At 35.0% G+C, this 14,998-nt stretch overlaps 1 protein-coding gene across 6 annotated transcripts in view; it reads left to right on the plus strand.

Annotated features, from left to right (window-relative positions):
- Positions 1 to 14,998, plus strand: part of MCTP2 (multiple C2 and transmembrane domain containing 2) — a 237,150-nt gene that overhangs the window by 184,840 nt on the left and 37,312 nt on the right. For all 6 annotated transcript variants that reach the window (XM_080808083.1, XM_080808085.1, XM_080808086.1 and 3 more), the window contains one exon: positions 13,887 to 14,009. In XM_080808083.1, coding sequence (XP_080664209.1) covers positions 13,887 to 14,009 — 123 coding nt within the window. The remainder of the gene's footprint in view (positions 1 to 13,886; positions 14,010 to 14,998) is intronic.

A 14,998-nucleotide genomic window follows, 5' to 3' on the forward strand; every position in this document is an offset into this window, starting at 1 on the left:
TCTAAATTCTTCATATATCATGGTAAGGATGTTCTTTCCTTTTCTTCCTCCCTTCCTTCCTTCCTTCTTGTTTGTTTCCTATATGGATATCTTTCTACAATTTTGGGAAATTCTCAGGCATTTTATCTTCATATATTGCTTCTTTCCCATTCTAGCATTAACATTTTCTCCCTACCCTGAACATCTCCTTTGTATCATCCATTCCTTTTAACTTCTCTTTATATCTGTATCTCTGTCTCTTTGGTCTACATTCTGAATAATTACTTCAGAATCATTTTGCATTTCACTTATTTTCTCTTCAGCTTCTTCTAATCTGTTAATCAGTACACTGATTGTGATTAAATCGCATCCTTACCACCAATAATCCAGCTCAAATAACATGGTCCATCTTTAAAATAATTTCCTTTCCTTCTCTACCTTCATTATATTCAGAGCCTTAGGTAAGCATGGCTATTGAAAAAAACATTTTGTGCCTCTTGGCAGATGTAGTACAATTTCTATAATCCTTTCTCCTTTCCTTATGTAATAATGTCTGTCCTCAAGCTCTAATTCCTCCTCCCTATCCTCAGTCACATCATGACAGTGGATAACATAAGGGCTCTTCTTATGCTCATAGCCCTCCAATAGCCACTCCCTTAGAATATACTCCAGAGACCTTACAGCCATGTTCCAGGCCCCTCAAGACTGACTCCTGTTCCTTTCTCACTTCTGTTCTCTTTCTAAGTGTCTTACTCTGATCAGCCACAGGGGTTCTTGCTCTTTCTTGCACATACCAGGCATACTCCCACTTTGGGACCTTTGGATGCGCTATTCCTTTCGACCAGAAACATGACTGACCTGGATTTCCACACATCCTCCAAGGACTTGGCTCACATGTTGCTCTCTCCACAAGGTCTTCCCTGGCCACCTCCACTTATAATTGTACCCCTTTACCTGTTGCCTCATAGTCCCTTCCTTTCATCCCTGTTTGTTTGGTTTATTTGCACATTGCCAGTTTTTAATCATCTGATATATAAAATAGAGTTTGCTTATTTATTTTATCCATCTTATCCCTATCCCCAAATACAATGTAGGTTCTATTAAGGCTGTTTTGTTATTGTTGATGTTGTTAGGGGTGGTGGTAGGTTTGCTGGTTTTGTTCACTCTTGTCTCTCAATCAACGTGGTTCAGCTTTTCCCACTGGAACCATGGAGGATACAGAGGAGAAGAAAAGGAAGGTTGTGTCAGCAACCTTTAAGGAAAACAAACAAACAATTTCACAGAGCTGTAGATCAACCACCTGAATAAGGTGTTTGCCCAAAACATGCTTTGAAAGGCAAAGAGGAAGTTTATCTATGAAAAAGCTAAGCATTACCACAAGGAATATGGGCAGGTGTACAGAACTGAGATCAAATAGCTAGGATGGTAAGAAAAGCTGGCAACTTCTACATACCTGCAGAACCCATGTTGGCATTTGTCATCAGGATGGGAGGTATCAGCGGTGTGAAGCCAAAGGTTCAAGGATTGTGGAACCACATATGGCATGGAGGTACCCAAACCTGAAGTCAGTGAATGAATTGATCTATAAGCATGGTTGTGGCAAAATCAAGAAAAAGTGAATCGCCCTCGTGGATAACACATTGGTTGCTTATAAATATGATATAATTGATAAATATGGCATGAGTTGGTATGGAAGTTCCGATCCATGAGATCTATACTGTTGGAAAATATTTCAAAGAAGAAATCATTTCTTATGGCCCTTTGAATTATCTTCTCCATGAAAGGGAATGAAGAAAAAGAGCACCCCTTTTTGTAGAAAGTGAAGATGCTGGCAACAGGGAAGACCAGATCAATAGGCTATTTAGAAGGATGAACTAAGTTATCTATCATGATTATTTTTTGTAATCTGGTCAGTTAATAAATAACTACTTCAAATTGAAAAAAAGAAAAAAAAATTAAAAAGAGTAAATCAACATGGTTTGTAGTATTCAACAAATATTTAATGAAGGGAAAATGAACAATGAATTTATACGTGAAGTAAAGCAGTGATGATAAGATGGGGTTAGTATGTAGTGCTCTGGGTTGGGTTTAAAGGAAACAGGCCCAAGGTGATGAAATGCTGAAGGAGTATCTTTCTAGATGAGTGAAGGGTATGTTCAAAAGCAAAATCCTGAACACCATTTCATGTATGGGGTCTGCAAATAGTGTATCTTGATTGTGAATCTAGAATTTGTGAAGGATATTAGCTTATGAATTATAGTCAAGTATAAGCAAATTCAAGGAAGGTATTACATGTTAAGCTATCATGTCTCCGTGTCGTAATGTAGGCCAGGAAGCAATAAAGACTTTTAATCAGATGAGTGGACATTAGAAGACCTGGAGGTGTTTTTTGGTGTATACTATGGTTTTCCTTTATTACAGTAGTATGTACAACACTTTTTTTTGCTCTTTTCACAGTAATAAAGTAAGTTATACTTTCTTGAGAAGTAGCTGCTTACTGATTTGTTAGAACAATGAATGTGTACTTGGTCAAATTAAAAACAGATTCTTATATTACTCTCTCTTTGTTTAACCTTTGAGTTCTTTGGAATAGAAGTAGCATAACTTTGTTTCATCTTTACCTAATACCTTTATTCTAAAATAATCATGTGTATGAGAATCTCTTCTCAAAATATGCCCTGTGCTGATAGATGGTTACTCATAAAGACTGTATGATTATTTTAAGACACTGTTTTTAAATATGTTAATTTTTATTATAACAAATGAACTGATTTTCACAATATTGGGAAAGAAATGTGTGGTGTTTTTTTCTTTTTTTCTTGTTGGTCATAAGGCAAAGACCACGCCAGTGGTTTTCACTGAGGATTAGTCTCCTCTTCAGTATTTTGCAGATGAAACACCTTCTAACCCCTTTGAATATTCAATCAAAGCTATTGAACTTTGAAGCAGAAGTTCCTTAACCAAAATAAATCAGCTAGCCTTTCCTTCATGCTTCTTGGGATGTTGCTTGTCTGTATGATTTTAACTTAGTGGCCTAGTAAGGTGGGAGTTTGGGCTGGTAGCAAGGAAGGTGATTATTGGGTTAATTTTCATCTGTTTTACTTCCAGGATATCTGTTCATTTTTACTCTGACGTTAAGTCTTAACTGTATTTATGAAATGAATCTTGACCTCTTTTTTCTCTCTTTAGAAACCTCAGTGTTTGAGTTATAGGAATGAGTAACTTAGAAAGTACAGTGTTCATTACTGAAACTTGATATAAAAGTTTTTCAGCAATTTTCTACCAAAAGTGAACATTTTTTATTACCTGCTTAATGTATTTATGCCATCTTAAGTCATCCTATGTCATTCTACACAGTAGAATAGCAATTTAAGATTACCTAGTTAATCTGACCAATATTGGGTCAAGGTGATATTCTGTAAACAGTAATCATATTAACGTGAGCTTAATCTCAGTGGTGAGTCTAATGATTTATGAGAACAAACAAACAAAAGGAGAAACCTTATCAAAACTTTTATATTGAAATGAGGATCTTGATTCCATTTTTCAGTTTCTTTTAATGTTATTTTCATGGGCAATATGTGATCATAATTTGTATGTTTGTTTTGTTTGTCTCAACAAAGGTAGTGTTTTTAGGAGTTATTCAGAGACTTGGCTTCATGTAATCTGGCTGTTTTCTAGTCTTAAATCTACTCTCAAGGGACAGGACAGAATCTTAATATAATTTCAGACAAGGCTATCCCAGAGTATTTAGGAAAATAGCAGTGCCATTATATTTGGTATCCCAAGTTAAATATTTGCAAGGGAGGCATCCTCTTGGATGTGTAAAAGGTAATTCAGCCATTGGATTTGTTGATTACTTATTTACAAAACACTTCATAATGAAACCTGAGGAAAACATAGCCTGATTTGTTCCTTAAAACTTTTTGTGAGGTAAGGTAACATCCTTCTCCTGTCATATCTAATTAAACAATACCTAGAGGATTTGTACAAATGTCTATGGCAGTGCTGGCTAAGTTCGTCAATCACAGCTCCCTTGGTACCACGGACTCTCTCACACATATTCTATCTTTAGCATTTTCCCTAGAAAAACACGAAGTCTCTTTATGAATCACTGTTTCCTCATCTGAGATTTGTCAGTATTTATTTTTGAATCTATTTTTATAAAAATTTTGATAAATTTTGAGACAAAAAATGAAGAAATATCTGTAGCTAAAGATTTAAGGCAATTTCTTAAAGTTACGTTTTGTGAGAAGGTACAGACTGGGTCACCTTTGCATCTGGGTCATGGAATGTCAGAAGGAAATCCACAAGATAGAGTAAAAAGCTTTCTTTGTATCAGAGAAATAGAGCTGCATGTACTCTTTCTGACGTTTTGTAGGTGTTTCAATTCTGAGCAGTGTTCCTTTGAATGGATATATTATGTTCACTTGTTGCTGGACATTTGGGCTCTTGCCAGTTTTGCTGTTATTTGGAATAAAGCTGCTATGCTCTGAACATTTGTGAACAAGTCTTTGTGGGACGTACATTATATATGTTAAATTTCTTCATTTCGTGGTAGAAAGGCCATGGATTATAGTAGACGTATGCTAAGGTTTTTGCAAAACTTCCAGGTGGTTTTCCAAATCAGTTCTGTCATTTTGTATTTCTACCTGGAGTGTTTGAGAGATCTCATTGTTCCACAAACTGTCAATAGTTTCTCTCCTGTCAGTGTTTTTGATTGTAGTCTTTCTAGTAAGCATGCATTGCTATTTCCCAGGGGCCTTTATTTGCATTTACTTGATGGATAATCATATTCCATATTTTTTATGTGCTTTTAGGTATTCACATATATTTCTATACGTGTGAAGGGCCTGGCCAAATCTTAGGCTCATTTTTATTGGATTATCTTCTTGTTAATTCTTGTAAGAATTCCTTATATATTCTGGGTACAATTTGTCTTTCAGTATAGGTGTAGATAATATTGTTCCCCATTTTGTGACTTTTCTCCTTTCTTAGCTGTATCTTTCAAAGAGCAAATGAAGATTGCTGCCAATAAACTCCACTTTTTCTTTTATTTACATTATTCTTTGTACTTTTTGTATCTTAAGAAATGTCACCCAAGGTGGCAAAGGTTTTTCCTCAAATGTTTTCTTAGAAGTTTTAAAATTTGAACATTTATATTAAAATATTATAATCCATTTAATTTCTTATATATTGTAGGCGGTAAGGATTAATGATTTTCTTTTTTCCCTCATACATGTATCTAATTGTTCCAGCACCATTTGTTGAAAAGACTCTTATTTCTCCTATACAGTTATCTTGGCAACTTTCTTAATTCACTGCATGTATGTGGATCTGTTTCTGGACCTGTTCTCTGTTCCAGTGATCACTATGCCTATCTTTTTTGCTAGCATCACACTGTCTTCATTAGTATATATTTATAAATTATGAAATTAGGCAGTGTAAGCTTTATTGTTAAAATTGCTTTAATGATCCTGTCACTTGTATTTTCAGATAATATTTAGAATCAGCTTGTCAATTTCTACAAAATTAAGATTGCTTGCTTCTACAGATCAGTTTATAGACAACTGCCATGTAAACAATATTGAGTCTTCCAACCCATGAATGAGTGGTATATCTATCCACTTACTTATTTTATAATGTAATCTTATAATTTCCAGTGAAGAGATCTTCTCATATTTTAAGAATTTTATTACCATATATTTTATGGGTTTTGATGATACTGTAAATGGAAATTTTAAAATGTCACAATCCAGAGGTTATTTTTGCTACTAGCATATAAATATGGAATTTACTTTAAAAAATAACTTTATACTCTGTGACTTTGCTGGATTTAATTATTTCTAGGATTGTTTTGTAGATTCTTTAGAATTTTCTATGTTAAAAAATCATGTCATCTATAGAGATAGTTTTGTTGTTTTCCTTCTTATTTGAGCTTTTTCTTTCATTTCTTTTACTTTATTGCAGTGGTTAGAATATTTAGTCTAATGCTGAACAGAGGTAGTGAGACCAGGCATCCTTACCTTTTCCCTACTTTTAGAAGGATATTATGCACTTTTTATTCTCATCTCTGCTTTTTATGCTTATAGTATTTATTCCATTAATATTTAATGTAACTATTGATATTGTTGGACTTAGGTAACCATTTTTTTATTTTCCACTTGTCTACTATGCTCCTTATTCCTGTTTCTCTTTTGTGCCTTTAAACATTCTATTTTAACTCACTGGAGTATTCTTTCAGTGATGGTTCTAGGGATTAAAGTGCATGTGTGAATGTGTAATCTCCCTTAATTTTTTATTTATTTATTTATTTATTTATTTTTAAAGATTTTATTTATTTATTTGACACAGAGAGAGAGAGATCACAAGTAGGCAGAGAGGCAGGCAGAGAGAGGAGGAAGCAGGCTCGCCACTGAGCAGAGAGCCCAATGCGGGGCTTGATCCCAGGACCCTGGGATCATGACCTGAGCCAAAGGCAGAGGCTTTAACCCACTGAGCCACCCAGGCGCCCCTCCCTTAACTTTAGATAGTCAATTTAGAAGTTTTATTGAATCACTTCATCTAAAACATAGAAACATTGCAATTCATCTAAGTCCATTTATCCACTCATCCCTACCTCCTTTATATTTTAGTTTTCATACATATCACATAAGTACATTATGTAGCCTACCAAGATGATGCTGTAAGCATAGCTTTAAACAACTGTATGGATCCTAAAGAAAAGAAACTTAAAAAATAGTCTTTAATACTGTCCTATGTATCCACCATCTGATGCTCTCTGTTTCTTCCTGAAGTTTGAGTTTCCCTTCATTCTGAAGAACTCCTTTAGCATTTATTGATATGAAGTTATACTGGTAGAGAATTCTTTTAATTTTCTTTTATCTAAATTTTTACTTCACATTCATTCGTAAAGGATATTTTCCCTGGGTATAGAATTCTGGGTTGACAGTTTTTGTTTCTGTTACTATTGTTCGTTTTAACACTTTAAAATGTTGCAGTGTCTCCTTGCCTCCATGGTTTCTAATGCAAAATCCATGTCCATTCAAATAGCTATGCTCACAAACATTGTAGTGTGATGTTTGTGTGATTACAATATAATGTGTGTGATGACAACATAGATGTCTAAGCCTGGTTTTCTTAAACATATTCTGCTTGGGTTTCTCTAAAAAGTGTTCAGCCATTACTTCTTTACATAATTTTGAACTTTCTCCTTTCTCTGAGATTCCAAAAATCTATTTTAGAATTTATGAAATTATCCCATGGGCCACAGACAGTCCATTAAATTTTTCCAAACATTTTTCTCTTTCAGATAGGATTTCATCTTTTTTTTTTTTTAAAAGATTTTATTTATTTATTTATTAGAGAGAAAAAAGAATGGGGAAGGAGCAGAGGGAGAAGGACAAGCAGACTCTACACTGAGTGCAGAGCCTAACATGGAGCTTGATCCCAGGACCCTGACATCATGACCTGAGCCAAAATCAAGAGTTAGATGCTTAACCAATTGAGCCACCTAGGTGCCCCAGATAAGATTTCTTTTGATTTATCTTTATGTTCACTGACTTTTTCTTCTTAATTCTTAATTTTGCTCCTTATTTTTTATATTTTCATCATCTTTACCAATTATCATTTATTATATTAGTTTATCTTCCTTTACCTCATTGAACATATTTTTAATATGTGGTTTAAAGTTCTTGTCTTATAATTTCATCTTATAATTCACCCTTCAACAATAGCCAAATTAGGGAAGGAGCCCAAATATCTATGTCTATCAGCTGGTGAATGGATAAAGAAAATGTATGTATGTAGACGTGTGTGTGTGTGTGTGTGTGTAGTTTGTATGTGTGTATGATGGGGTGTGTGTGTGTGTGTGTATGTATATATATAATGGAATATCATTCAGCCATCAAAAAGAATGGAATCTTGACATTTGCAATGATGTGGATGGGGCTAGAAAGTATTATACTAAGCAAAGTAAGTCATAGAAAGACAAATACCGGGACGCCTGGGTGGCTCAGTTGGTTAAGCAGCTGCCTTCGGCTCGGGTAGTGATCCCAGCTTCCTGGGATCGAGTCCCACATCGGGCTCCTTGCTTGGCAGGGAGCCTGCTTCTCCCTCTGCCTCTGCCTGCCACTCTGTCTGCCTGTGCTCACTCTCTCTGACAAATAAATAAATAAAATCTTAAAAAAAAAAAGAAAGAAAGACAAATACCACATGATTTCACTCATCTGTGGAATTTAAGAAATAGAACAAATGAACATAGGGAGGGGGAAAAGGAGGAAAACCAAGAAACGGACTCTTAACTCTAAAGAACAAATTGATGGTTACCAGAGTGGAGGTAGGCAGGGGGTGGATGTGGGGATGGGTTAAATAGGTGATGGGGATTAAGGAGGGTACTTCTTGGGATGAGAACTGGGTGTTGTATGGAAGTTTGAATCACTAAATTCTACACCTGAAACTAATATGGTATGCTAACTAACGGGAGTTTAAATAAAACTTGGAAGAAAAAAACCATAATTCACCTTGAAGTTGGCATCTGTCGATTGCCTCTGCCTTGCAAACGGATTACATTTTCCTGGCCTTTTGTATGTCAAGTGATTTTTAATTGTGCCTTAGATAATTAGGAATGTCATGCAGTGGAGACCCTAGATTCTCCTACATCCTTTCACATAAGGTTGACCTTATTTTTTAAGAAGATATTTAACTTCATTAAACTCAAACTACAAATTCTGTCACACCTCCTGTGGGTGGCAGCTCTTATCCCAGTTAAGACTGCTCTGAATCTGCCCCCACATCTATGGCAGAGACTGTGGCAAAGTTCACATACAGAATTTGGGGTTTTCCTTTGCTTGTTGTTTCCTTCCAGTGTTCCTCTGTACCATGGCCCTGATTGTCCCCAATTTCTTTGCCAGTTTCATCCATTCAGAAAGATGGCAAGTTTTTCTTTTGAGTTTTAATCAACTGGTATTATGATTGTGATAGCAGCTGCTCTTGAGGGAAAGATGCAAAAATGTTACAGTGACCCCATGCAGATCTGATTTCTTCTTTAAGCTTTGAACTTCCATGCAAAGTTTAATAACCTTGGATCAGAGTCTCAGGTTTGTCTACCAGCCATCAGAGTTTACCAACTATCATTGGTCTTTTTTAAAATTTGTTCTCAGGTATTAGTATTATTAATATTATTATTATTTTGCTAGAAGATGTTTATTAGGAAATTAATTGTTCATTACAGAGGTAGGAATTATAGATTGATTCAAAAAAAATTTTTTTAAGTAAGCCCCACAACCAATGTGGGGCTTGAACTCACAACTCTGAGAGAAAGTCACATGCTCTATCCACGAAGCCAGCCAGGCACCCCTTAAAAGTATTTCTGAGTGCACTAGTGTCTCACTGTGAAAGTTATGAGTCCTTTAAATGTGATATTTAAGTGCTACTCAATTTCTGTTATAAAACACTTTCTTGTATTACTTAACTATACTTGATAGATGCAAATGTTACAGCAAATGAGGTATTTGTCTAGCACAACAGACTTCTAATATTAGTTGATGTACAAGTAATTTTGTTAAAGACATTTTATAAATAGCTTTATGATGAGGAAAATAAATTAAAAATATGCTATTTCCTAATTTTTCCCCATAGCTTCATATCAGCCTCTTCACTTGAAGTTATATTTAGCAATATAAAAAAACAATAAAATTTCACTTATCCAGTAGATAGACATTAAGGAATAGTAACCATTTAGAGCACAGTTAAAATCAGTTAAAACTCCTAGTCCTAAAAGAACTTTAAGAATAAAGAAAGAAATAGGTAACAATTAGGAAATTCTCTAGCTTTATCCAGTAGAGGAATCACTGTACTATTTCCTCTGCTTTACTCTGTTGATCATATCAAAGAAAACAAGACATAAAAGTAAAAGAAACCTTAAAAAGAAAATAAAGGAAAATATAAATTATAAATCAGTAAATAAAACCAATAAAGCATACCAGATGAATAGCCTGGAGGAAATCAACAACATAATAATATGCATTGATTAAAATAGCATTTTAAAAATTCTGTACTTAAAAAAAAATGTAGAGATTTAGCACTAAAAGAAAATGTAAGTAATACCTAGATTGGAAGGCAAAAAAACCACCGACAACAACAATATTGTGGTGATTTGCAGTTTATATGATTTTCCACAGCAGATCTCCAAAAGGATAGATTTGAAATCCCCTACAGCTAATAAGAGGGGACCAAAATAATCTGAACAACATACAGAAATCTATGTTCCTGTGCCCAGAAGTAACCAATTAAAGTATATAAATTTAAAATGCCCTCATTCATAATAGTATCAAAACTCTTAAGTTACACAGAAAAATAATAATAAAACATACACAAAATGATCACATGTTTTTCATCAGCATGATGAAAGTAATAAAATATTTTAAGATACAGAAATGTCCTGAATATATGGAGAAACAAATAATCTTTATGATTTGGGAAGCCAGTACCAAGATGTCAGTTCTCTCCAAATTGATAGATACATTCAAGGCTATCCCAGTGAAAATTTCACCAAGAATTTTATGGAACATTACAAATTGGTCTTAAAATACATGTAGAAGTATAAGTAACAAAGAACTACCAGAGATAATTTTGAAGGTAAAATAATACCGACTTGCTCACTCATATCATCTGATTATTAAACTACAGTTAAAGATGTGGTCTTGGTAAAATAGAAATATGTATCAACGGACAGGATTGGAGTGTCCTTAAACAATAAACATACCCATGTGGGAATTTGGTATGTAGCAGAAGTGTCGATGGAAATAGTGTACAAAAATAGGGATTGATACCACAATCTAGTTGTATAAGTTGGCTATCCAGAAGCATCCAAATTGGATGCTTTTTTCCAACTATGAATCAAAAAAACACTTGAGACAAAAAATAAGGAACACACACATACCATTATCTTTTGGGAGAAAACACAATGAAATAAGTTTATCATCTCAGAGTAGAACGTGATTCCTTAAGTAGAACATTGAACACGAAGAGCATGAATTTTAAGGTTGAAGGTGAGTATGTTTGACTACATTAAAAAGTATAAAAAGTTTCATCCTGTTTTTAATGATGAGAGGATAATGGATAAATTACTGAACATTAATTTGAATGGGGTACCATATATCAGTTAAAATGAATATACCTTTTTTTTTTAAGATTTTATTTATTTATTTGACAGATCACAAGTAGGCAGAGAGGCACAAAGAGAGAGAGAGGAAGGGAAGCAGGCTCCCTGCGGAGCAGAGAGCCCAATGCGGGGCTCGATCCCAGGACCCTGGGATCATGACCTGAGTTGAAGGCAGAGGCTTTAACCCACTGAGCCACCCAGGCACCCCAAAATGAATATACTTTTTAAGGAAGATTTATTAATTAGAAAGAAGACGAGTGGGGGAAGAAGGAGAGGGAGAATACGGGGCTTGATCCCAGCACCTGAGGATGATGATCTGAGCTGAAAGTAGATGCTTAACTGACTGAGCCACTCGGATACCCCTATAAATGAATATACTTGATTTATACCTATACCATCAACGTATCTATGGAACATAATATTGAATTAAAAAATTTCAGAGTGATGGGAACATTTTGATGCTCTTTATGTTGTTTCTAAAATCAACCATAGAGGTCCTCAGATGGCAAAGATTCACCTCCATTTTCAGACATGGTGGCCTCTGGGAATGGGAGGAGTCGGTTGAGGGTAGTAGGTGAAGAGTTGACAATGAATACCAATTATCTGAAATGTTTTATTTTTTAAAAAGACTAATACATAAAACTGAACACATTGACAAGTCTTAATGCATGCAAGTGCATGGGTATTTGTTAAATTAGTCTATGTATATTTTTTTCATTCTTGGAATATTTAGTAATATGACGTGAAAAAATTGTCCTTGGTATAGAGAAAGAAAGAATGGAGTGTACCAAAATAATGATACTAAAATAATCCTGATACCAGACCTGAAAAATAATATAAAAAGGAAACACCAGCACATGGGTATCAATGCAAAACATCTTCCAGTGTTAGCAAATAAAATCCAAAGTACAACACAAGACCATTACAGACCCCTAAAGGGGACATTTCTTCCAGAAATACAAATTCACTTCAGTATTAGGAAATTATAAATACGATATACCATGTTGAGGTTCTAAAGTGAGAAGGCAAAAACCTTCCTTATTTCAGAAGATAGTGAAAGAACAGTTAGTTAGTCATTCGCCCTCCTCCATTCCTGAATTAAAAAAAAAACAAGAATTAAATAAATCCTTGTTAAAATTGATGTGGTCTTATTAAAAATATTTTTCTTTTTCAAATATTTTTATATAGAGGATTCATAAATATTTTAAAAATATTAATAATAAAATGAATGCTTCTATGTAAACTTTCTAATTATTTTAAAAAAGGGTTTTTAGCATATTCTTAATACAAAATGAAAGAAAAATCAAACAAAAATCAATACCATGCTTAATTATAAAAATAGAAACATTTTTGTAAAATTCAAGAATTAGACAATGTCGCTTTCAACAGTTTGATTTAAAATTGTCTAGTTAGTAGTAAGGAAAGTAAGTATACCTATTAGAAAGTAAGTTATAGATATTAGACAAGAGGAAACAGAAGCAATTCTTTATTTGTAGATTGTGTGACTGTATTCTTAGAAACTCCCCAAAAGTGAAATGAAAGGCTATTTGAAGAAAATTCTATGAAGTTACTAATTTAAAAAATTAATATGTACAGTTACTAGCTTTTATTTATCTGCTTGAAATATAGAATGGGAGAAATTATTGCATTTAGAATAGCAAACAAAAAATAAGCAGGAAATACATATAATAGCTACAAAAATAAAACTTTAACATGGTATAAAATGTTTTTAGTAATAGGTAATATTGCTTCGAGAAAGGAAGAATCAATATTTAAGGTGCAGTAATTTGCCTCTTCTACGTTGATGTAAGAGTGACTCTTTTCAAGCCCTTAAAAGCACCAATAGCTGATAACCACAAATCATCTTATTTTATCCTCTGGACCACCTGTGGATTAGAAAAGAAAGTGAATCTCAAGTTTTGAAATCATTTCCCCATGATCTCACTCTTGGCTCATATTGTAATTATCATGGGTTGTTTTCTTACTTGTCCTAATTCGCTTATTCCTTGGAGGTAGGGCCGTGTCTTATTTGCATTTGTGTCTCCCATGACCATTGTCACATAGATACTTGGATTCAAACCCAAGCTCTTGCTTGTCTTTCTGTAGGGAGGGTCACAAATCTGGAGGCTGACAGCAATTGGGCTGGTAAAGCACATACCTGGTCTGATGTAGGTACTTCTAGCCCATCATTTCCTTGGGACCATCCAGTCTCAAAATTGGAAAATTTTAAGATTTTTAAAGAGACTTTGGCCATCTGAAGTTTTTATCCGAACTGTTTGGATTTTTAAACATTAGCTAGCAGCCAATTTAAGAAGTGATGAGCAGTCTACAGTTCCAATAAACCATACTGTTGGCAAAATTTGGTCTGTGGCCTGACTCGGAGACCTTGGATTTTTCCATACTACTTTCCTAAATTCTGGTAAATCTCAGAGCAAAAAACCGAATACATTGATGGGGTAATGGAATTTCTAAGTATAAGACTACAATATTGTCTATTTCAGAATGTGACTGGTCTACTCATTTCTAGATCTCCCTCATTCTACAGCCTATTCTAAAACTGTTCGTTGTGTGTGTGTGTGTGTGTGTGTGTGTGTGTGTGTGTGTCAGCCTATCTGTAACTGTTCCTAAAAGCTACTGTAGAGAGTGTGTCCTGGATTTAATTTCCTTAAGTCAATGCGAAGGATTTTAAGTTTACTCCCATACTGATTTTTCAAGCAATGATTTTGTCTTGTCTTCCAATCAGGTATTTTTAGTCACTGTCTGGAATTTTGAACTGTACATGATCCCCCTGGCATTACTGCTACTGTTCATCTACAATTTCATCACACCCACAAAAGGGAAGGTTGGCAGCATCCAGGACAGCCAGGTGAGCAAAGGTTCCAGTAACCATGACATTTGACCGGAGGAAAAAAAGTGGTAACAACAACCAACCGCCGCCAAATTGTGACCCAAGTCCACTCGGTTTGAGACTTGAGGAGAGCAACATTGGACATGCATTTGTGTGATAGCGGCGATCTTTTATTGGGTATAACCTGGAGTTGTCCTTCTATGTTATGCTCCTGAGACTTGGCCTACATTCTTAGCATGAGGAGAGCCCTCTGATGCTTGGTCATCTTTACCAAAGTGGCAGCCTATTTCATTGTGTGTCCATTTAGTTATCTGTAAGGCTCCTACGAATAGCATTCTCATCCACTGAAAAAAGCCTTTGGCATCTCATTGAGCTCCTTCAGGGCATGGAAAGCGTCTGGAAGACTGCCTTACGCCTCTCTACCCAGACATCCTAGCCTGAAGCCTTCAGAGGCTTGCCAACTCCTAGGGAAATCAGAGAGTGGGCAGGCATGGGCAGCTCCATTTTTGGGTGCCCAGGTCCTGAAAATCTCAAGCTTCCCATGATCTTGAAGGAAGCAACAGCAAGACATCTCCTATCATCTACTTATCGTACTTACTCTCTGACGCAGTTTCCCCTCTTTACTTATTCCAGCCCAGAGGATCTTTTCCTGGTCTGGGTGAATAAGAACTAGTATTTGTAGACTTGCTTTAGGGCATTATTTTGGAATTCCAGATTCAAGAAGCGAATTTTTAAAACAAAAGTCTAAGATTTTGCGACTTGATAATAGATGTTTTCTCAAGACCCAAAAGCTGATGATCTTCACCCATTTTTCCTTACAATGCTATTATTTAAAAAAAAAATCTGTGAAATAATGGATATTGAAGGGATACTCTGGTATTATTTGGGGGTTAGAAAGGAAATAGAGAAAAAGAGATTTTTTGGCAGGGAGGAAAAACCTCAGGCAAATTCAAAATTCTGTTCGGTTTGATATTTGATTGTTTGATGAGGGAGACATGGACATATTT

The sequence above is a fragment of the Martes martes genome (genome assembly GCF_963455335.1).
Source record: "Martes martes genome assembly, chromosome: 7".
Lineage (NCBI taxonomy): Eukaryota > Metazoa > Chordata > Mammalia > Carnivora > Mustelidae > Martes > Martes martes.